This window comes from Gobio gobio (genome assembly GCF_949357685.1).
Source record: "Gobio gobio genome assembly, chromosome: 9".
Taxonomy (NCBI): Eukaryota; Metazoa; Chordata; class Actinopteri; order Cypriniformes; family Gobionidae; genus Gobio; species Gobio gobio.
In genome coordinates this window covers 47,389,454-47,414,471 of record NC_137115.1, presented here as the reverse complement: position 1 = coordinate 47,414,471, position 25,018 = coordinate 47,389,454, and the positions used below count along the sequence as shown (strand labels likewise).

Here is a 25,018-nt window from a genome sequence, read left to right as displayed (position 1 = left end):
TAAGGCTTTAACAAAGCAATATCAAAATCTTTTCACCTTGCCCTATTTGGGAATCACAACACTGGCTTCTCAAGTAAGAAAAGGGGCAGGACTTGATTTTGTCTTGCAATTGATTGGATTGTTGCAGGTATGATGTCACTTTGTAGGCCAAAAGGCAGTTAGCATCACACTAGTTCCCTCATCAAAAACCCAATAGGATTTTTCCATAGGCTTTTGGGATCAAAAACACAAATTTATGATACTTACATGTTTTGTCCGTCAAGATCATTTTCACAGATGAACACAAGTTTGATTGATTTTGAAGCCTAAATGGAATCGGCAGTAGTAAAAAGCGAAAGGTAGGCGAAGCTATAAACAAACTACACCACGGTCACTCGACTTCACCATCACCAAGCTTCTGACAGCTCTTTCAGTTTTTTTTCTCAAAACATTTTCCCAGAACGTTAGATTTAGACTAGTTTATAAGAGCACAATTATGAGCATAATGAGGCAGTAAAAGCGGATTGAGTTTACCGGTTCAGCGTGATGACGTTTAATCTCCTCCTGTAGTCCCATTTAGCTACTTTTTAGCAACACATAACAGCTTAAAAAATCACGAGTGGGGTAATACTACTATGTTATGTCGTAGAATAAAACGTGAAAGTGTTTTGTGCTTGTGTTCATCACAGACCTTATTTCAGCCATTTAACCAAAATCCCATTAAAAAAAAACACACACTAAAAAAAACATTTACTTTGGGACAATGGAACTGGGAGTGCTAAAATGTTAACTCGCTTCAGCGTTTTGGCCTACAAAATTATGTCATGCCTGCATCACTTTATTGCTGTGCTCTTTTGTGAGTTTGTTCCGCCCTCAAGGCAGTAAACACGTCATCGGTGAAGAGAAGAGATGCCATTTGCAAGAAGGAGGGGAATTTTTATTGAATATAAAGAAGGCACATGAATAATAATATGATGTGCACAGATAAATCATTTATAATAAATAGCCTACGGCAATATTCCATAGCCTATACAAAATAATTGATTTTGATTGCATGGTGACTTTAAACCTCAAACATGAATGAGGCTGGAAGTTGAAAAAATATTGGATATTATATATTTTATATATATATTATTCGATATTATATATATATATTATTCGACATATCCCTAAAGTTCCAAAAAGAAAACCATGAAATGTATGCCGTCCGAGGAAAGTCGCGAATGATGTGCAGCGTGAGAGAACGTTCAAATGGAGAGAACGGTTATGATTGGCTGTGATTGTGATTGATTATGTCGCGTCGTGCAGCTGTTTCGGGTTCATTGTGGACAGACTTGTCGCTTTAACCCTGTCGCGTCGCACCACTCGGTTTTATTATAAAAGACCATTAGCTCAATATAAAAACAAAGTCCTCACCGTAAAAAACAAACAAACGTGTGTGTCTTTGTCAAACAGAAACAAAGAGAGCAAGACAGAGAGGGGGATTCATATTTCATACTCAATTTTAAATGCAGGCTTTCTGCCTACCAATTACGCCGTTTAACAGAATGCATAACATTCATATGTGAGTTTATGCACCTTGCAGGCAAAGTTTCAAGGGAACTGCCACCAACCAGATCTCTGAGGAGTAGCGGCAGGAGTAGAAGAGAAGAAAGGACGTTCCCGTTTGCCTTATCCCTACATTACTTTCGTAAAGGTGGAAGAAGCAGATGGACGTGATATGTAACGCAGACAACTGTTCGTTAACCTGCACGGACTGTTAGAATGGTCCAGCTTTGTCGAGGAGACGGAGGAATTACATGTTGCCCTGCGTAAGAACCCAGTGTGAAAGAAGAACACATTTCTATTGCGCTTTATAGTTCAACGCATTGTAGAATCGCCCGGCGGTCAAGTCATGTCTTTTGAATTCCGAATACTGATGTTTGGAATCGGGACAGCCCTGGTTATATTTGTTATTATAGCTGATATATCGGAAGTGGAGGAAGAAATCGCGTAAGTAGCCTTAAATTCGATTAACCCACAATAAGCAATACAGTTAGCCTAAATATATCACATTGTCTTTCTATTTGTCTGAACGCACAGCTGTAGCCTACTCTATCTATGTTTATGTGATGTTTTTGTTTAGGACCCATGTCCTCCGTGCTTTGCTTCTCTCAAGAGAGACTTTGTAGAAGCCCAAACAATGGACAGTCCATTTCTATGGGCTGCGTATTATATTGGCTTGTCTGAATATCGCGAGTATCAGGCTACACGAGAAAATAGCAAAGAGCTGTGTATTTTATTTACTCAATTATTTAGCGTAGCTATTTGTCCAGAATATCAGTTTTAAGCTGGAGCTGTGTTTTTGGAAAATAACTGGTTTCTAGTTGGTCCAAGCTCATCATTAGGTGGTCAAAAAGCCCTTTTTTTTATTTAGGCTTTTCACTATACTATACTGTTTGTTAGCCTATATTATTGTTTTTGTTTTTTTTCTTAATTTTCAGTTCTTTAAATCAACGTTCATTTAAGAATGTGAACTCAAGAAATCACATTTTTAATTAGTTTTAAATCAAAATAATTTATAAATAAATTTGGACTTTTCCACGGACTCCCTAGAACCATCTTGCGTCCCCCTGGGTGTCCAGCCTGACCACCCTGAGCTGATTTGTTGCTGGACTGGGATAATTTACACATTGGGCCAACTTAATGACCACCTCGGACCTGCTAACGATTGGCTTGGTCCAGCTAATAACCATTTTGGACCAGCAATCAACCAGCTTAGACCAGCTAGAATCTTCCAAAACACAGACTAAACATTTTAAGCTGTATTTTCCAGCAGGATTGGCTTGGTCTTTCATCAAACAGTGTAATACTGTGTCTAAGTCAATGGAGGGAGACAATGTGTTGTCCCGGGGACTATTGTTTGAAAAGCCTGGGCATGTGGGACGTTTATTTGAGGGAACACCTCAAATGTTTGATATCGCGTTTTTCTTTTGATAGATGATGGTAGTTCTGTACATTCTGGAGGGGATGTTTGATATTTTAAAGCCTTTAGAGGGTTTGTTCACCCCAAAATAAAAATACTCAATTACTCAACCTCATGTTGTTCCAAACCCATAAGACGTTCGTTCGTCTTTGGAACACAAATGAAGATATTTTTTATGAAATCTGAGAGATTTCTGTCCCTCCATCGAAAGCATTAACATTGATCAGGGAATAGAGCACTCAAATTAGGTAAACAGAAGCTCAAGCAAGTTTTCTTGGATTCAATAAATTTAGGTGTGAACCAACCCTTTAGGTTCATCTCTTATCCATTCAGATTTAGTAGTCAGCATGTGATCCATCAGAGTACACGTTTATTTTGGAACTGGTTTTGCTGAATATGCATTCAGATTCTGATTATTAATACTTGGCCCATCTCCAAAATGTGTCATTCAGACTTTTGCTGAGTGCGAAACCTTGAGTCATCAGATAAATGCAGCTGACCCTGCTGCTCTGTGGCGGATGGCTGTTGGTCTGTGGTTTTGTTCTACTCTTGAGTGTGTTCTGTTTGCACCCATTCATGCAAGTGAAAAGACAGTCTGATCTGTGGTTTGTGGCATCTAGAGGATTACTGTTTGATTTGTGGCTTTAAAGCTACAGCTTGGAGACAAAAATGAACCGTGTGCTTTTCCTCAGCTATAATTGAACCCTGTAGCAGAAATCCTCAGGCTTACATAATTGCAAATCTAGCCGTCTCGGGACATACACTTTAAAGCTCTTGAGTGAGAAGAATGTTTGTGCATAGATTAATTAATTGCAAGAATAATTGCACGAGAAAACAAGTGTACACTGCCAAGACTTGCATTTAGTCTTTAATTTTTAAACCGATCATACTTTGTGTTGCCACATTTGACGTTTTATGCAAAGCATTCGGCTTGTTTGCTCTGTACCGTGATATTTTATTTCATGTTTCTGCCGCACTAATTACAGTTTATCCATTAAGCATGCAAAGGGAATATTTCCTCCCTCGTATTTGCTAACCCAAAATATCCCAGAGACAAAATGTAATTGTAAAATCCCAATGTGGAAATTTCACACCTCATTTACTAGCTGTCAGAAGGCATTAGATGACACCTATGATCTATTTTTTGCTTAAGTTATTGGTGAGATTTATAATTTATGGAATTATATTCTAAATTGCAATCTCAAACAAAGGATCTGAGGGGTATATTTCAGAACAGTTATAAGCGCTTTGAAGCAACACCACCATTAAATCTGCATTTGAAGCTGCTCCCCAGAATTTTAAGAGATCTGTGCTCTGTCTGCTTAATAATGCACGTAGTAGCCATGACTTTGGGGGAGAGATGGAGAACGTTGCAGTGAACGGTAGACAAATAGGCCTGATTTGCTCAAGGATACAATGCAATCCTGTGCTAAATGTTTTGAAGGGCCACCAGGCAGGTAGAGGTGAACGGCTATTATCCTTGCCGTTATATGTTAAAGGGATAGTTTACCCCAAAATAAAAAAAATTAGACCATGATTTACTCACCCTTAAAGCCATCCTAGGTGTATATGACATTATTCTTTCAGATGGATAAAATGAATAAAGTTATATAAGGCTCTTAGTTATCCTGGCTCTTCCAAGCTTTATAATGGCATTGACTTTTTTGGGGGGTTTTTTGAAGTCCATAGAAGTGCATCTATCCATCATATAACTGCTCCACACGGCTCCGGGGGGTTAATAAAGGCCTTCTGTAGCGCAGTGGCGCATTTGTGTACGAAAAATATCCATATTTAAAACTTTATAGACTAAAATAACTGGCTTCCGGGGGTCAGCGGTACGCAAGTTGAGTTACGGCGAAAGAGCAACCCTTGACCCTTAAACCCTTGACTCATGTGTATTGACGAACTCGGAAGCGCAGAGGATAGAGCAAAACAAAACACCAGTCATTAATTAAAGACTAAAACAAGAATATTTTAAGAGAAATGGTGGAGGATTTCGATATAAGAGAAGAGGGGCTTGAGTTTGTTGCCCAGCACTATCCGCGAGAGGTGTCAAAGCTTGCGATGCGACTCTTTTAGCGCAAGTCGACTTGCGTACCGCTGACTGTAACACTTTACTTGAAGGGGTGTGCATAAGACTGACATGACACCTTCATAATCATGACATGGCACATGTCATGAATATGAAGGCGTTTTTATGCATGTTCATGACAACTGTCATTAAGTGTCATTCGCTCAATTTTGTCATTTTTAATGCAATGACATTATTTGAGATGTCTTTATGACAACTTGACATAAACCAATACATCATAACCTGTTAGTGTCTTTGTCATGACAACTTGACATTATCCAACCTGTCATAAACATGACATAGCAGATTAATTATCAAACTTAAAATATTAAATATTATCCAAATTAAGTGTTAATACTCTGTCTAATTATTTTATGACAGTGTCCTAAATATTTTTCTTGACCTAAATGATGGCGTCATAGAGGAAAATTGAAAAATCACCTCAAAATGATAGTGGCACCACTGGTTAGGTGTACGCCATTATGATGGTGTCTTAGCTAGACTTATCCATGATGTAAAAAAGCATTTCAAGAAAATATAAATGTGTGGGATGCTGTAATTAACTGTTTAGGAAACTTTTTTTTTAAAACATTATGAACTGAAAAATATTCACGACGCTGTTATAAAATAATTTGATTCGAGTATTAACATGTGATAACATTTTAATGACAAATTCAACTTGTACCACTGAAAAAAAAGATTTATGACAGGTTATGTTGTCTTGGTAATGTCAAGTTGTCATGACAAAAACACTGACAGGTTAGGATGTATTGGTTTATGTCAAGTTGTCATAACAAATGTGTCATGTCATGATTATGAAGGTGTCATGTCAGTCTTATGCACACCCATTCAAGTAAAGTGTTACCCCGCTGACTATTGGAAGCTAGTTTATTTAGTCTATAAAGGTTTAAATATTTTTAATTTTCTTACACAAATGTGCCACTTCGCTTCAGAAGGCCTTTATTAACCCCAAGGAGCCGTGTGGAGCAGTTATATGATGGATAGATGCACTTTATGGACTTCAAAAATGACCACAACAAATCGCTGCCATTATAAAGCTTGGAAGAGCCAGGACTTTTTAAATATAAGAATGGCATATACACCTAGGATGGCTTGAGGGTGAGTAAATCATGGGGTCATTTTCATTGTTGTGTGAACTAACTCTTTTAAGGTGATTCCTCCAGGTATGAATAAATATATTTGGTTAAATGTATCTGGCCACCTCAGACGGTTTCCAATTATTTCGGTAGTCACATCTTCCTTCTAAACACATCCTCTGTGCTATAATGGCTGAAATAATAGTTTTAATGAGTTGATGAAATGATTAATATATAATAACAAGGGTTAAAACACACTAGCCATGACCTTGGATTTGAACCATGAAAATATTCAAGAGTTAATATAAGTGGAATGGCTCACACAGAAGTGCTAAATAATTATCATCATTCCAATTCAATTTCATGTATTTGTTCCAGTCCGAGGTCTAATTGCCTCCTCCTCAATTATCTACTCACTGATGTGATTTCAGAGCCTTATTAATGGTCATATTACTGGATGAAGATGATGAATATTTTATGCCTTCTGCTCTTAGGAACATTGAGGATTCACAGAGTTTTCACTTAAAAAGCCTTGTCCCTCAGTCCGACAGGTTTGTAATCTGATTTATATCATTTATGATATTTAGTTTTAAAACTAATGCAAGAATTTTAAAATGTAAATGTATTCTATTTTCCTTTTCTTTACATGTTATTTCGATTTTAAATTATGACATAGAGAACTATAATATCAGCGAGAATTGAAATTTTCTCAAGATCTGTTTGTTTGTTTCGCATTACTGTTTCATCAAGGTTTCTAGAATTGATTTCATGGTTTACCAAAATAGCAGCCAATCTTATTGAGCTGACTGATGTTATTTGTAGCCGTGTCTAAGTTGTTAATATTGATGTCAGGTAAGTGCATATAAACACACTATGCTCTTTCTTTTCTTCAGAAATTCAGTCCTGAATGCTGCCCCTACTTCTCTAGTTACCTATAGAAAGAGCAAAGTCTCTTCTCCAATTCCACTGCCAGCCATAAAGAGCAAAACCTGCAATTCATCTTCACCTGAATGGACTTTCAACAGAACCTTGTCTAACCTCATCAGGTATGGCTCTGTGTTTTTCAAATGCACAGTATGGCATTTCTGAAGAATGTAGAATGTGGTTCCCTGTTAAAATTCCTTAGTCTTTCCCCCAGCATTCATAAAGTGTTATGCTTTTTCATTTTCCCTCCAGGAAAAACATTTTGAGGTTCCTGGATGCTGAGAGGGACATCTCAATTCTTAAGAGCACCTTTAAACCTGGGGATGTAATTCATTATATATTTGACCGCCAGAGCACCACAAACATCTCTGAGAACCTGTACCAGCTTTTGCCGACGGTGTCCCCAATGAAGAACCAGCATTACAAAAAATGTGCCATCGTAGGGAACTCTGGGATATTACTGAATAGCAGCTGCGGCAGAGAGATCGATTCACATGACTTTGTCATTAGGTAAACGTCTGTCTTCTGTCACATTCAACGTCTGCTGATAACTTGATGTAACTTAGCCAGTTAGTAAGTGTTCTCATCCCGAATCAAACAATCCAACCTAAACTAGCTGTAAAGAATAAATATGTCATAGCTAGTAATGTAGAGCTTTTTTATAAAACAGTCTCGAAAAGAAGTAATTGCTCCATTTGAACAGCCCTGTACCCAGGGCTTGACATTAACTTTTTTTTGCTTACAAGCCTCTGTCGCTAGTAGTTTTCTAAAGTTACCAGCCACTCAGCATTTTCACTGGCCACAATTTTTATCTCGTAATTTAGCAGCAGGTATATTAATATATACATATCCCATTAATATACCTGCTGTCACTTTAAGACCATGACGCACTGATCCATTATACACACGTTTTTGTTCTCAACTGTTTACTTTCACTTAAAACATAACTGTTTATGAGAATACAAAGCTGACCCAAGGCATAAGCAAACTAAGCGGCTGCTTGGGGCCCCCAAGAGCACATGAAATTGATTCTTGCAGCATATTACTTTATTGAAATCGCGAAATGGCCTTAAGCAATTACTAGATAAACTGCAATTTTTATATATGCACGGATTGATTCTGACAGCGCTGCGCGGGCTCGAGGCACCATCGGTACTATTAGCTTGTTAGCCAGGGTTGCCAGTGCAAAGTGTGAGAAAAATCGCAGCTGAAATGGTGCTAGTTGTACAGTAAACTTTTTAGAAATGGATGGATTTGAGAATGTGATCTAGTTAAGTGCGAATATGGATGTTTTGGATGGAGTAGTACAGCATAGCTTTCAGTTTCTGTACACAGTAAACGTTTCTCTGCAAGTGCTATATGTTTGAGTCGCTCAAAATTTGGGAACGCAACATGCTTCACACATCTCCACAAATTCGTAATTAGAATCCTTTTATAAATCTGTTGTTGTCAACAAAATGAAGCACTAAGGTCTCCCTCTGTGTTGTCGCCTAAATAAAAGCTCTGTTTAACGTTTGAAAGAAATCCATCATCAACATTTCTTCTTTTGAAAGTCTCTTCTGCTCACCAAGGCTGCATTTATTTGATCAAAAATACAGTAAAAAGTTATATAGTGAAATATTATTGCTATATGAAATATTATTAGCTGTTTTCTATATAAATATATAGTGCAGTGTAATGTATTCCTGTGATATTGTGAGCATATTCAGCATAAGAGACTTTTTTTTTTTAAATATATAAAAAAAAAAAAGATTTGTACATATCTCAGTCTGAACTGTCGTACTGTAAGACTTTCCTACTGTTAGACTGCAAATTAACACCTGACCACTCTTGTGGGTAATGGACCGTAAAAAAATATGGACGGCGCGACTTCATTGACTTCCGCCGACTTGAGTTGAAGCTTTCAGAGGCCCGCACACGGCGCTGACATCTTGATTTGGGACCGAGTCTGTGCAGTAGTGATCTCGGGACCGGAGTTGCGCAGTAGAGAGCAGGAAGTAGAGGTGCGCTTATCAAAAGCCCGCCCACACTCTCACGGATGCACAACAATTCATTATGTTGGTGTGAAATAAACAGTTATGGAAATGTAGAAATTAAAGCTAAAGCTCCAATCTCCTCCCAAAAATCCTGAAAAATGTCTGTTGGTGCCTCAGTGACAACTTCACTCAGAGAAGCCGTCAATCTCAGCTGTCAATCATGACGTCACAGCCTCCGTTTTTATAGCATCAAATAACTAACTAAAACTAAACTTATTTAAAAAACGAACACTTGAAATTAAATCATCGTGATTAAAAACTGCCTAAAATGACAAAAACCATCTTTAGGAAACAATTATTTGAAGTGTAATTCAATTTTTTTGTTTGTCTCACGTCCATTGTAATACATGGAGAGGTGGGGTTTATGAGCTATACTGGGACCGGCCACCTGGGGACTTCAGTTTCTGGGAGGAGTGCTGCAGGCTTGGTTTGCTACTGTTACAACTAAAAACCGTATAAGGGTAAAAACATAACAGGCAGACATGTAAGCAACACAGCTACAACTAATACAATAGGTGTGCAAATTATCAAGAATTGACAATAGTCAATCGTATTGGTGGCACAGAAGGGCCCCCAAATAAAATTTAGCTTGGGGCCCCATAAAGGTTTGGGCCAGCCCTGCATGAATACTCACCAAGACTGGCATTTTGACATTATTTTGTGTGTATTTGACTGTTTAAGTGCAATAAGCAGCAAAACGGAACTCATTTTAGTACTGAGAGGCGGCTTTATCTGCGTGCACTTTGGGTGTGAGCATATAATATGCGGGATTGAGTAAAATAATGCACAATTCTATGCAGAAATTCAATCCCTGGAACTCCAACAATATTCATCCGGAGCAAAAGAAATGAGTGAGTGAGGGGAGGCGGGTTTCTCGCTGTTGAAGAGATGAGATAGCGAGAAAGCGCAGCTGGTATTGCGTATCTATTCTGTGGAAAATGAGTATCGGAAGTGTTTCAGATATTTCAGTAACGAAAAATCTATATTGCACTACATTGCCACATTTTAGATGCCTTTTTAATAGACTACAATAAAATTCAAACCGTCAAAGTAGCTAGTATGACCTCTTAATTGCCACTTAATTTCTCTTATATTGGTCTTTATTTCTTGTATCTGTGACTTTATATATCACAGTGTGACTATTTCTTATTTTAAACTTTCTCAAAATGAGGCGCTTGCTACCAAGGAAAAGTCAACAAAAACCTCAAATATAGAGGTTTCATACCTCAGAACAACATGTTTGCAAAGCTGATGCTAGTTTATTATAAAGTTAATTGAAAGATTTTAAAAGTAATTGTTTGTGTTGTTTGTATCATTACAGTCGGTTATTCACATTCTCTAAAATCAAGCTTAAACTCACTTTAGTGCAGCAGATTCCAAACTTTTTCTGCCGGCCGCCCTTGTAGAGAGAAATATTTTCAAGCTCCCCACCTACATGCACCCACATAAACACTCTCAGACATGACCTTGCTTGCAAAATCCTATAGATTTCATTTATTTTATTTGACAGTGCAGCAACTTCTCAAATTCAAAGGGCTTCTCTTGTATTTGTGATGTGAAGACCGAGTGGCATCTTAACTTATTCGGCTTCATATTGTCAGAAGCTAATATTTTGAGGCACACAACACTCGTTGTTACACACCGTTGGACTGGTATGTGAGAAATGGAATGGGGCATCAGTTTACTCTCGGAATTTGTTGTGTAGACAGCATCACTGATTATAATGGGTTCTATTAGCTTTTGTCGTGTCGTATCACATCGCTCACATCTGGTGTAGACACGTTGTTTTGGTAGTTGAGGCGTTTGAAGATGTATCATCTGCTTTAGGTTTACCTTGCACTGGCAGTCCTTTTACAAACTTGTCCAAGCTTAATGCTAAACCATGCATCATTATATTATTACACAGCTCCCTGCAATACTCAATTCTGGTTCTTTAACCGTGCCCTTTAGCGGTCTGTTATTCCACAACAACAACTGCTACGGACCGTTCAAGCGGGTGTTGCAAGTCATCTTGAGGTAATAAAATGTCAAATGAATATTTTGTTCAATTATTTACTTATGTGGCAGGTAGCCACACAATAAGCTGGATCATTTCGCAGTGGGGTCTTCAATCACACTGCAAAGGTGCTTTTGCATAGCAAATTTGCCGACTGTACACCATCTCTTCACTTTTTATAACTCTAGGCCCACCAGTTTGGGAACCACTGCTTTAAAGAAATGCTGTTTGGATTTCTAAAAGCTTGCAATCCGTTATGTGACACAATGCACTTTTGAAATATGTCAGCACTACTTCCAGGCTTGGCTCAATGTCTGAAGGCTTTCAGAACTGAAGGATGATGCATACTGCAATTTGCGACCAGCTGAGCAAATATGACATTTGTATAAGTCATACTAAGCCATAGCCTTGGAAACGTAATTAGGCTGTCTTCTGAAAGCGACTAAAGTTCACTTGCCTGTAAAATGTTCTGCCTATGGCTGAAAGCTGCTTTCTTAAAAATCAAATGTGCTTCATGTGATGCTTACAGTAGTGTAATACTGTAAGATTCTCAATCCCTGATGAGTCCTCATCAGCCCAGCTGTGCTCTTAGGACATTTAATGTTATTCAACCCCAGTCCAGGGAGCCTCAAAGATTAAGTAATGGAGGAACTCAAATCCCTCTTGTGTGGTTGGCATGGCTGTTCATTCGGGCAAGGACAAAACTGTGTGGGAGGGTGACCGTGACAGCTAAGCCTCGGCAGTCGGCATGGTGCCAGTGTTGAAAGGTTTTTCCAGGTATTGTGGCAAGATGATAATGCCAGCACCCTGCTTGGTATTTGCTTTAAAGTCACCTCTGTGTGTTTTCATGGAGTTAAATGATGGGATGAGCTCTAAAAGGTGTTTGCTTAGTCTTTTGGAGGATTCTGCATGTAAGACTAATGCAGACTGTATTATGCTGTATTTTATAGTAAGATAAATGACATGTTTTAAAATGAAGCAAGTCTGGAGTGAAGGTAATTTAATCACGCCTACATTTTACATTTGTAACAAACATTGTGTCACTGTTAATGCTCAGGTCAGCTGGATGTAAATACTCAAGACAAGGGTTTTCAGTCTGCCACAGACCCCCGAATAATAATAATCCTCATGTGAGGGACCTCATCCTAAAAATAATGCATGGCAGCTAGATATTTTCATTCATAAAGATCCAATTTTACTGTGGAAAAGCAATGTTATTATAAATGTGTAAAATACTTAAATGTTACTATTATATTTTTTTATACTCAAATAATCTAAATATTTAAATCACATTTATTTATGTACAGCCATGGCCAAAAGTATTAGGCAGTGACCAATTTTGTTTTGGAAAGCTTGCTGCTTATGTTGTTGTGGTGTTGATTCACACCGTTTCTAGATTATTGTGCAGAGCAATCGGATGCATTATGAATAATTGCAAAACGCTTGATTGACCAAAAAAAAAAAAAAAAGAACTATCACCACAACCCAAATTTCACAGTTTTTTTTGTTGGCCCTGGCACAAAATGACCAGCTAGCATAATTTCACTAATCGTATCAGCACATGGGAAACTGTGAACAAGCACTAATGAGGTGAAATCACTATCATTCTGATTGGATTATAAAAGCAGACTGATTGCTATAAAAGGATGGAAGAGGTGCTTCCAATCACTGTGTTCTTGTGTTGGCAAAGGTTGCCTCCAAAGAAAGACTTGCAGCCATTGTCGCTTGGCATTAAAGGGTTAGTTCACCCAAAAATGAAATTTTTTCCATTAATGACTCACCCCAATGTTGTTCCACAGCCGTAACACAGTTTAAGATATTTTAGATTTAGTCCGAGGGCTTTCAGTCCTTTGAATGTAAGTGTATGCACACTTTGCTGTCCACGTCCAGAAAGGTAATGAAAACATCATCAAAGTAGTCCATATGTGACATCATTTGGTTAGTTAGACTCTTTTGAAGTGTCGACAATACATTTTGGTCCAAAAATAGCAAAAACTAAGACTTTATTAAGCATTGTCTTCTCTTCCGGTTTTGTTTGAATCAGCGTTCACGACGCCACAGTGACGCTGTGACGTGTTATCTGGTGTGACAGAGCTTCGTTTGTAGTCTGAGGGAGACGCACGCTGTAAACAAAATCATCGCAAAAAAATATATATATAGCAATACAAACAATGTAGAACAGCTTGTTTACAGCGTGCGTCTCCCTCAGACTACAAACGAAGCTCTGTCGCACCAGATAACACGTCATAGCGTCTTACGTCAGCAGCGTCACTGTGGCGGCATGAACGCGGATTCAAACAAAACCGGAAGATTTTGAAATAATTATTTTTGGACCAAAATGTATTGTTGACGCTTCAAAAGAGTCTAACTAACCAAATGATGTCACATATGGACTACTTTGATGATGTTTTCATTACCTTTCTGGACGTGGACAGCAAAGTGTGCATACACTTACATTCAAAGGACTGAAAGCCCTCGGACTAAATCTAAAATATCTTAAACTGTGTTCCGTGGATGAACTGAGGTCTTACGGGTGTGGAACAACATTGGGGTGAGTCATTAATGGAAGAAATTTCATTTTTGGGTGAACTAGCCCTTTAAATGGCCTCACATGCAAGGAAATTGCTGAAAAGAATATTGCACCTGAAAGAACCATTTACCGACTCAAGAACTTCAAGGAGAGGGGTTCATCTACAGTGAAGGATGTCCCAGAGTGTCCAGCAAGTGCCAGGACATCTCCTCCTGAGGAGTCAGCTACGAAATCGTCACCACCATTGCAGAGCTGCTCAATATCGCAGCAGGTGTGTGTGTGAGTGCACAGTGAGGTCAAGACTTTTGGACAATGGCCTGGTGGCAAGAAGGGCAGCAAAGAAGCCTTCTCTCTAAGAAACACTAAGGACAGACTGGGATTCTTCAAAAAGTACAAGGATAGGACAGCAGAAGACTGGCGCAAAGTTATTTTCTCATCTCACATTTTTCTCTCTGATGAAGCCCCCTTCTGACTAGTTGGAACATATGGAAAATCAATTGTCCAGAGAAGAAAAGGTACCAGTACCTTTTCTAAATGGTACCATGAGTTCTTGGTCTTGCTGACAGTGAAGCGTCCAGAGACCATACATGTGTGAGGTTGCTTTTCATACAAGGGAGTGGTCTCTCTCATAATTCTGCCCAAAAACACTGCCATGAATAAAGAATGGGATCGAAACTTCTCCCAATGACCCAGTAGCAATTTGGTGGTGATCCGTGCATTTTTCAGAATGATGGAGATGGCACCATATCACAAGACAAGAGTAATAATGAAGTGGCTCAGATCATTAACTTGAAATTTTTGATCTGTGGCCAGGCAACTCCCCGAATCTTAATCCCATAGAGAACCTGTGTCAGTCCTCCATAAGGCGAGTGGACAAGCAGAAGCCTGCAAATTGTGATCAACTCTGAGTACTGATAAGGCAAGAATGGATCGCTATCAATCAGCATTTGGCCCAGAAGCTGATATCCAGCATGCCTGAGCTGAGGGTCAACACTGTAAATATTTACTCTTATTACTGTTTTTTGCCAATAAAAGCCTTTAAAACTTATGAAATGCTTATCAATGTTTTCCAGTAGAATATACCATAGAAACATGTGAAAAAATTATTTATAATTCTTTGCAAAACACTAAATTTGTCACTTCAGATACTTTTGGCCATGGCTGGCATTTCCATGGACCCTCTATAACACTTCCTTAATTGGGTCCCCTGGAGGTCCCAAGATCCCGTTAGAAAAGCCAAAATATACTTTAATGAAGAATGTGTGGTTGCATTTAATCTACTACCTGTGTTATTACTCAGGTAATGTGCAGCAACACTTCATTGCTTCATCATGGCTATATCCTTAAATAAAGCAACAGTGACATTTTTTTTCAGAGGCCTTGTTTCCAAAAGTGTTTTTCTTTCTAATTTCTTTTTTTTCTTTTAATAGGTCTTTGTTAATGATTTAAGCCATTAAAAAAACCAACCAACTACAAGGTGAATCACAACATTGCAAACTTTGATTTGACTCGATTACGTAATTTGCAGTATTCATGGGAGTGGATGGGCGCTAAAGAGGGGCTAAAACATGAGTTTACTCTGATGTGCTATAGCGCCTTTTTCTGCAACAGCAAAAATGCAACAAGCACGCATCTTATAGATGCAAAGTCCTATGTTAACTTCACTAAAATGGGTTCTTACTCGTCATAGAAGTCAGTCAAAAATCCGTAAACAAGTGCGAATTTAATTAAATCTTGTTGTTACCTGTATCCTACAATATTACACTTGTTAAACCTTTATCTTGTTTCCTTAAACGCTCAAACACAAGTTTTATCCATACATGTCAGACAAGACTGTAAGAACTGTTTCTCCTTCTTTCCTATGCCCTAACCTGTTCAAGTTCAATCTTCCGCAACGAGTGGGCGTAACGATGAAAGAAAAGGAACAGAAATTATACATCAGAAAACGTAGGAAATAACAGTGAAATATATATAAACCTTGGAAATATCAGAATTGCCTCTCAAAGAGATGATACTTTCAGTTATTACTTGCAAAATCAACACTTTAAGCAAATAATAATACAAATTATTGACATATTAAATTGGTTCTTGCATATCTGCACTGACATGCACTATATTGCCAAAAGTATTGGGACACCCCTCCAAATCATTGAATTCAGGTGTTCCACTCACTTCCATGGCCACAGGTGTATAAAATCAAGCACCAGCGCATGCTGAGGCGCACAGTGCGCAGAAGTCGCCAACTTTCTGCAGAGCCAATAGCTACAGACCTCCAAACTTTGTGTGGCCTTCAGATTAGCTCAAGAACAGTGTGTAGAGAGCTTCATGGAATGGGTTTCTATGGCCCATCAGCTGCTTCCAAGCCTTACATCACCAAGTGCAATGCAAAGCGTCGGATGCAGTGGGGTAAAGCACGCCGCCACTGGACTCTAGAGCAATGGAGACATGTTCTCTGGAGTGACGAATCACTCTTCTGTCTGGCAATCCGATGGACGAGTCGGAGCTTGGCGGTTGCCAGGAGAACGGTACTTGCCTGACTGCATTGAGCCAAGTGTAAAGTTTAGTGAAGGGGGGATTATGGTGTGGGGTTGTTTTTCAGCGGTTGGGCTTGGCCCCTTAGTTCCAGTGAAAGGAACTCTTAATGCTTCAGCATACCAAGACATTTTGGACAATTTCATGCTCCCAACTTTGTGGGAACAGTTTGGGGATGGCCCCTTGCTGTTCCAACATGACTGCGCACTAGTGCACAAAGCAAGGTCCATAAAGACATGGATGAGCGAGTTTGGTGTGGAGGAACTTGACTGGCCTGCACAGAGTCCTGAGCTCAACCCGATAGGACACTTTTGGGATGAATTAGAGCGGAGACTACGAGCCAGGCCTTCTCGTCCAACATCAGTGCCTGACCTCACAAATGCGCTTCTAGAAGAATGGTCAAATTCCCATAAACACACTCCTAAACCTTGTGGAAAGCCTTCCCAGACGAGTTGAAGCTGTTATAGCTGCAATGGGTGGGCTAACTGCTTATTAAAACCCTACAGATTAAGAATGGGATGTCATTAAAGTTCATGTGCATGTAAAGGCGGGCGTCCCAAAACCTTTGGCAATATAGTGTATATTTGCGTAGAAAATGTTTGGGTCTAATGTGTAATGCAGCCAAGCAGAGTGAAATAAACTTCAGATGTGTTTATATAAAAATAATGTTTATGGCTTGTTAATTACTTGCTGAAATGTTGTGGCTGTGTGTAGAAAATTAAGGCTGACCGAAAGCAATTACTAGCTTTATACACGTTTAAGCATTGAAATATTAGGGGTTGTAAAGTGTGTGTGTATACATGATCAGCCTAACCTGAGATTTATGATTAAGTCTTAACCATAATGTATATATATGTGTGTATGCATTTCCAAGGTGCAACTTGGCTCCAGTGGAGGAGTATTCAGCTGATGTGGGCCTGCGCACCAGTCTGGTGACTATGAACCCTTCTGTGGTTCAGCGTGCCTTTCAGGACCTGAACAGTGAGGAGTGGGTGCAGCGTTTCGTCCACAGGCTGCAGAGCCTCAGTGGGAGTGTGCTGTGGATCCCTGCCTTCATGGCTAAAGGAGGAGAGGAGCGAGTGGAGTGGGCCATCCGCCTCATTCTTCTGCATACCATGAACGTTCGCACCGCCTTCCCCTCCCTGCGCCTGCTCCATGCCGTCAGAGGGTACGTGCCTGTGCATTTAAGACTACTCAAACCCATGCTGGCTAAAGCAGGTGTATCAAGCCTCTCGCTATTTATAGTTCAGGCATCAATACATTCACATCCTGCTCCACGACCACAGACTGTTCCTGTAAATGGATGGGGGCGCACTCTAAGTGCACACAGGCATCTATATATCTGGATTTTTACAGAAGGTCTTTTGTTGGTTCGCTCAACAAATTCAAGCCCCTCTGGGCTCAATTGTAGTCGGTTGTCTTTAAATAGCTCAACCTTTGCCTCTTCCATTGACCCCTGCATATTTAAAGACTTCCATTTAGCCCTCCTTCAGAGCAGAGTGTCTGAACCCACCATCTTTACAATGCACCTAGCCAAGGATAGGTTTTCTTAGATCCATCTGTGGGCCAGATTAAAGGTCAAGTTAAGAGACAGCTGTTCGGTGGATGGTGTATTGAGGAAAATATGCCATAACATGGTAAAAAGTATATTTGTAAAGGAATAGTTCTTCCTAAAACAAAAATTCTATCATTTACTCACCCTCATGTCGTTTTAAAATAAGAATATAGTTTATACAAGTTTTCAATATAAGTTCTACAGTCAAAACTGTCCCTCCCTTTTTGTAACATCTCACGGCACGGATGTCCCTGATACAAAGGAAACATCTTCAGTTGACTGTAGCACAGTATTCATTTCGTTCATTTTTCGGCACTGGAATGTTGTTGAGTGTTATCAGTGGCGGAAAGCGACAGTGTGGTTCTTCACACAGACGAGTGCTTTAATTTATTGCTTGACGCCATTGAGGAGACTCTATTGGTTCTGTGTCGACTCAATGTATTCATACTCCCCCACACACTTTTTAAAAAAGGTACGGCAATAGACCTTATTCACAGCTGCACTGTCCAGATATTACACTTTTTTACAGTGGATGCCATTGAAAACACTAAGTCTCTCAGCCTCGTGTTCATACCTGTCATGGCTTTGCTCTGAATAAGGTCTATGGTCTGTATGGAGTGATATACAGTAAAAGTACAGTGTATTGTGAAATAATAGCATAATAGCAAGAAACCTCGTTCTATTTCTATTGGGTGTCCAGTTTGAATCAAACTAAATCACTTCCCTGTGTAATGGGGATTGTGACGGTGAGGAAATTTTCACACCGGTTAAAGAAAGTGTGACAACACCGGTAATACCAGTATCACCGACGGGGGCTTTTAAAATGCTAATTCTAAACCGAAAGTAAAATGCGCATGGCCGCTCGGGCATTCATAACGGAGCGGAGCAAAGCGAGTGTTTTCAATGAATTCCTATGGAAGTTAAGCTTCCACAGGGATGAACTGAAATCGTGCCAGTGGACACGCACCGTGAATGACAGTGTGGCCGTAACTGAGTGCGTACTGTGTGGCCGTGAATGAATGACAGCGCGGCCGTGCACATTTTACTTTCGGTTTAGAATTGGCGCCAATTTGAGGGCGGGTTGCTTGAAATGTGGGTTCATTAGCCTATTATTCTTAATGAAAAACACAACAACAAAACAGTACAATGACTAACTCACTTAAATAGGCGCTTTTACATCTCGTTCGGCTTGCGCTTTAAGCAGACACGTTCAGTGTTTAATTGTGGTGTCTGTTCTCTAACTGAACTAAATTTTTTAATAACTTAAAAAAATAAAAATTAAACAGTGGGAGTGCCACGGTGGACAAGTGATGTAATCTGTGTTGCACCGATTACACCGGTAACACTAACTATCGCAGCAAGCCTACTATGTAATTTACAGCATTAGCAGAGAGAGCCTTTATTTCAAAGTTTAGAGTTAGTACGATTTTTTTAATTATTATTTTTAAAAGAAATCAATACTTTCAATACGCAAAAATGCATTCAATTGATGAAATGTGTCAAAAAAATGCAACTTACATTTACTTTATTTGAAGTTTCAATTCATCAAATTATCCTGGAAAACAGTTTCCACAAAAATATTAGGCAGTACAGCTGCACAAATGTGTCTTGAGCATCAAATCAGCATATTAAAATGATTTCTTAAGGATCATGTGACACTGAAAACTGATGGTGAAAATTCAGCTTTGCATCAATTAATAAATATTTTTTTAGATTTATTAAAATTAAATTGATTAAAATTGATTAAATACATGCAGCCTTAAATAAGCATAAGATCCTATTTCTAAAAATGGTTTAAAAACTTTACTGACCCCTTTTTTTGACTGTAGAGTTATTGAATTGAAATTAGTGTATGTTTACATGACAATGATGTACTAAAAACTGAAATGTTTTTCCTTCGTGTTTTTTTGTTGTTGCATACAGACATGCCAAAACGTTCCCTGTGCATGGATCCGTGAAAACGTCAAAAATGCTGTATTATTCACGTCAGGCCAGTAGTTGATGTCATTTGTAAACTGCGCTTATAGACTGAACATGTAATACGCATGCTCATGATGTCACTGTTTTCACAAATTCAGGTTTTTGTAGTTAACACGGAGACGATAACGGTTTGCGTTTTCAGGCCCCCAAAACGCTGATGTCGTGTAAATGGAAAAAAAAAAGCATCAAAAGTTTTTAGTTGAAAATGGTGTAGTTTAAACAGCCTCTAATTCACAATGAATCAGAAAGAAATCTGTTCTCAGCCCTAATGTAGAAAGTCCAGAGGTAGCTTTAAAATATGGGATTCCACACCCTTTTGTTATCTGAAACTCCTTTTCTCCAGACTCCCCTTTTGCTTCAGCCGTCCTGAATGAGTGACACCTCACGGATACACAGAAAGAGCCCTATTGTGAGGGTTAGTCAGGGGTGAGTGGACTGGAGAGGGTTCAGTGCATCTTAATGGACATTGTTCAATTGTCTGATCTCCTCCTTTTAAACGTGGAAGAGCTGCACAACCCTCAGGTTTGGATGTGGGCGGGGTTTGCATGAGATTATTTTAAAAAGGGATTTAGTCTAAATGCAGTCGAGGCTCCTTTTTTTTTGTAAACTTATCTGTTACCAAACTGAGTATTTTATAATAGACTGCACTGTTTTTTTTCCATCAGTAGTGTCTGATTTTCTAGGTTTTCTGAAGATATACAGTATAACAGTATAGATCATACTACTGTATTGTTCCGAATATAAGATTGTTTTTTTCTTATAAATACATCTGGGAAAAAAAGGTTTGTCTTATATTCAGGGTCTAGACTTTTACATGTCAATAGTACACCCGCAACAATAGGTCGCGCCAAATACGTGTAAACGAGTGTGCCAAGAAATATGATGTGTCAGAGTGTAATGTTAGAAGATCACGAGCACAAAAAGACTCACTTTAAAATGAAAATTAGCCCATGATTTACTCAACCTCAAGCCATCCTAGGTGTATATTCTAGGTGCGTATGACTTTGTTCTTTCTGATGAACACAGAGTTATATTAAAGGGATAGTTCACCCAAAAACGAAGATTTTATGTTTTTCTGCTTACACCCAAGGCATCCAAGATGCAGGTGTCTTTGTTTCTTCAGTAGAACACAAATTAAGATTTTTAACTCCAACCGTTGCCGTCGGTTAGTCATATAATGCATGTGAATGGGGTCCAATTCTATTAGAGTAAAAAAAACCTTCACAGACAACTTCAAATTAAACCCTGCGGCTCGTTACGACACATTGATGTCTTAAGACATGAAACGATCGGTTTCTGCGAGAAACCGAGCAGTATATATGCTATTATATCACCTCATATCAGAGGAATGTCATCAGCTCTCCAGACCGCCATTACTTCCTGCGAGTAAGGTCAAAATACCAGCGGGGTCATAGATATATACATAGATGCCTCATTAGTGCCTGCGCGGATCAGTCGAATGAGGAATCTACGTATATATTTCTATGATCACGCTGGTATTTTGACCTTATTCGAAGGAAGTTATGGCGGTCTGGAGAGCAGATGACATTCGTCTGATAATAGGTGAAATAATAGCATAAATACCGTTCGGTTTCTCACAGCAACCGATCATTTCGTGTCTTAAGACATCAATGTGTCGTCACGAGCCGTAGGGTTTAATTTGAAGTTGTCTGTGCATGTTTTTTTTTACTCTAATAGAATTGGACCCCATTCACATACATTATACGACTGACAGACGGCAACGGCTGGAGTTAAAAATCTTCATTTGTGTTCTACTGAAGAAACAAAGACACCTACATCTTGGATGCCCTGGGGGTAAGCAGAAAAACATCACATTTTCGTTTTTGGGTGAACTATCCCTTTAATAAATATCCTGACGCTTCAAAGCTTTATAATGGCAGTGACGGGGTCCATTGAGTTTGAAGCTCAAAAAAGTGCATCCATCCATCATAAACGTACTCCACACGACTCCGGGGGTTAATAATGGCCTTCTAAAGCGAATCAATGCGTTCGTGTAAGAACGCTTATGCTACGTCCGACGTCATATGACGCGTCAGTTACACTTTTTCCGTCAGTTGAATATGAAAGGCGCCGTGTGGAGTACGTTTATGATGGATGGATGCACTTTTTTGAGCTTCAAACTCAATGGACCCCGTCACTGCCATTATAAAGCTTGGAAGCATCAGGATATTTATTAATATAACTCTGTGTTCATCAGAGAGAAGAAAGTCATAAACATCTAGGATGGCTTGAGTAAATCATGGGCTAATTTTCATTTCAAGTGAACTAATCCTTTAAAAATGCTAACAGTCAAAGAAAAGCTTACCGTCTAAGAGCTGCGTGACTTTCATGTTTGGGTGCCTCACTGATGGGACCAAACTTCCAGCGTACGTGATTTTAAAATGTAAGACTGTACCCAGAGTTAAATTAAAATTTTAGTAGGCTACATGGTTTTCACTATGAGATGGATAGCCTAATTGTTATATAATTCGGGCTACAGGTTATTTTTATGGTATGCCATATTTACATGGTATGTTTTTAAATGTGATCTTTAGTACATTTTACCAGTATTTACCATTCAAAATAAAAATCAAAATAAATGTATATTCAGAACAATGTGGTAATTGTAAATAAGAATGACACTTGAGTGTAATACTTCAGTATGGTTGGTCTTAAGTTTGTAATCACTGATTTTCTTGCAGGTACTGGTTGACCAATCATGTCCAGATCAAAAGGCCCACCACCGGACTCCTGATGTACACCATGGCAACTCGCTTTTGTGATGAGATCCACCTGTACGGCTTCTGGCCTTTTGCTCACGATCCTGACGGCAAAGCGGTCAAGTATCACTACTACGACACGCTAACTTACCACTACACATCTAGAGCCAGTCCGCATACAATGCCTTTGGAATTTAGAACTTTAAGTGCTCTTCACAGACAGGGGGCGCTGCGGCTGCACACGGGACCATGTGAACTTCCAACATGAGGTTTTACAGTCTCATTCAAAATGGTTTCATACACTGGACCTTAAACATGCATAGAAGAAAGAAATGCTGTGAAAAAAATCTGGGTTACCTGAATATTCCAGGTAAATCTCTGACCAAATGTGCGAATGCAATATACGAACGGGGCAAGGGTTTCTTAAGTGTTCAACCTTAAGAAGGTTTTTAATTCCTAAATAAGGCTATTTTATATTTTAAAAATGTCCCTTGCCAATGTTATATTTGTTCATATCCCATGTTTTTTATACATGATTCATTAAGTGTCTCATTTGTTTCCATATTTGGCCACAAGATGGGAGCATATTGATAAAATGGGTCTTCAGCCTTAGTCTTTTGGGACAGTTTGTGTAAAAGAAGGAATTCTAAATTAGGAATGTCATTTATTTGTTGCCTTTACAGCCTACGTGTCTGTTAAGCCCACAGACAGCATGGCTGAATGTAGGAAAATGGTCAGTTTTTACATTATAACGTGGTACAGTTTAGAGTTGGAATTAACATTTTAAACCGTATAAAGGGTTTTTTCCACTATGTTGCTACATACATTCTTTTAGACGATACTTTGGACAATAATTTAGTGCCTCAAGTAGGAAAAAATGTTATGCTGATATCTTGATAAAGTTGCCTTAGAAAGACATAGTGAGTAGTGTTGTGACCTTTAGCAGGCGTTAAAGACGTTTGCATTAATGTGCTGTAATACTTGTGGAACATGTGCACTGCGAGCGGCTGAACATGTTTGCACAGTGAGGCAGCTATCTGAGCGTTTGGAGCCACACACTGAGATACCGTAGCCAAATCCAGCACACACCCAGCTGTTCACACACTCATGTGTACTCAAGAATGTTCAGCCGTGAAGGGACGTTGAGTATGTAAACTTTGGAATTTGTTAAAGCCACTTAGTATCTGTTTTTAGGATCGCAAACAGTGTTTCTGTACAAAGGAGGGTTTTTGGGGGATGTTTTGGATTTCTTTTGTATGTGACACATATTACATGTTTAAGTGAATGTATTTGTGATAACTTATAAGTAAAAAACATACTGCTGTACTTATCTGGTCACTGTGATAATGACTGTGTGTGTGTTTCCAGCTCTTTTTATTTTTTTATACGCACACTATCATTCAAAGTTTTGGGGATTGGTTAGTTTGTTTTTTGAAAAGTCTTTTATTCTTACCAAGGCTGCATTTTTTTTAATCAAAAATGCAGTAAAAACTGTAATACAGTAAAATCTGTTCTCTTTTAATGCATTTTAAACTCTACTTTATTCCTGTGATTGTAATTTTCAGCATCATTACTCTAGTCTTCAGTGTCACATGATCCTTTAGATTTTTTTTTATTATTCTTATCAGTTTAAAATAGTTTTGCTGCTTAAATATTTTTGTTCACAAAAGCAAATTATCTTTTGTAACAATGTAAAACTCTCTCACTATTGATCAATTTAACGCATCCTTGCTGAATAAAATTATTAATTAGTTTTCTTTAAAAAAGAACCTGGAAAGGTAGTGTACACTGGCTTATATTATGATGAACATGTTTTTAAATTAAACTGAATTAATAAAGCAATAAGCCCGTGGTTTACAGTGAATTTATAACAGCTAAGGGGTGTGTCTGTCATGCCTTAGCTGTCATAAATTCACTGTAAACCATGGGTTCACGGGGCTTACTGCTTTTATACAACGGTTACCACAAAATACAAATATTAAAGCCAAAATATATGCATCAATGCAACTTTCATGAAGTAAAATCACTAAAAGCCTTCCTTCCACCGCAAAAAAAAAAAAAAAGTCCCTGACCGTGAACAGCAACCACTGATCTAAATGTTCTCTATATAGATCCGTGACCGCAACAGAAGTTACTTTATTAACGTTACACCTTTAGATGGCGGCAAAGACTGTCTTAATAAGTGAGCCATTCAATAGCGAAGACTTTTATATTGAAAAAATAAAACTTGTGTGAATACGGGAACAAGACACAACTGACAAATGAGCGCTGTCACTGTCAGGACACGGAAAAAAAACCTTTAAGTTACTGTTGGACAAGGTATCACAGCGGACATTCAACTGATTTTTTTTAGTAGCCTACAGGACTGACCTTACGAATATACTAATTCTGAATGCAGGTAATATACTCGGTCACTCAATCTCTCTCTCACAATAATACAAGCTTCAATGAAAAATATCAATGAGAACAAACATATGTTTACGTTTCTAAGAGTGGTTGCTAAGGGTGTTGTGTAGTGATACAGAGAACCATAGAAATGTATACGTTTAAACGCTTTGACCGTTCGAAAATGGTGGGCGGCTAGCGGCCCATAGAAACAATCGCTAATTGGGCATCTACGCATACATATCTAT

General features: G+C 38.7%; 1 protein-coding gene across 2 annotated transcripts; it reads left to right on the top strand.

Annotated features, from left to right (window-relative positions):
* Positions 1-1,294: 1,294 nt before the first annotated feature.
* st8sia2 (ST8 alpha-N-acetyl-neuraminide alpha-2,8-sialyltransferase 2) lies at positions 1,295-23,728 on the top strand. Of its 2 annotated transcripts, XM_079824887.1 has the most exons (6): positions 1,295-1,971; positions 6,607-6,663; positions 7,006-7,158; positions 7,289-7,546; positions 17,005-17,298; positions 22,368-23,728. In XM_079824887.1, the coding sequence occupies exons 1-6, from the start codon at positions 1,874-1,876 to the stop codon at positions 22,651-22,653; spliced, it is 1,146 nt and encodes a 381-aa protein (XP_079681013.1). In that variant the 5' UTR covers positions 1,295-1,873; the 3' UTR covers positions 22,654-23,728. The 2 variants fall into 2 exon arrangements, with proteins under 2 accessions (XP_079681013.1, XP_079681014.1); XM_079824888.1 differs by lacking the exon at positions 6,607-6,663 and having other exon boundaries at positions 1,609-1,971; positions 22,368-23,710.
* Positions 23,729-25,018: the final 1,290 nt, after the last annotated feature.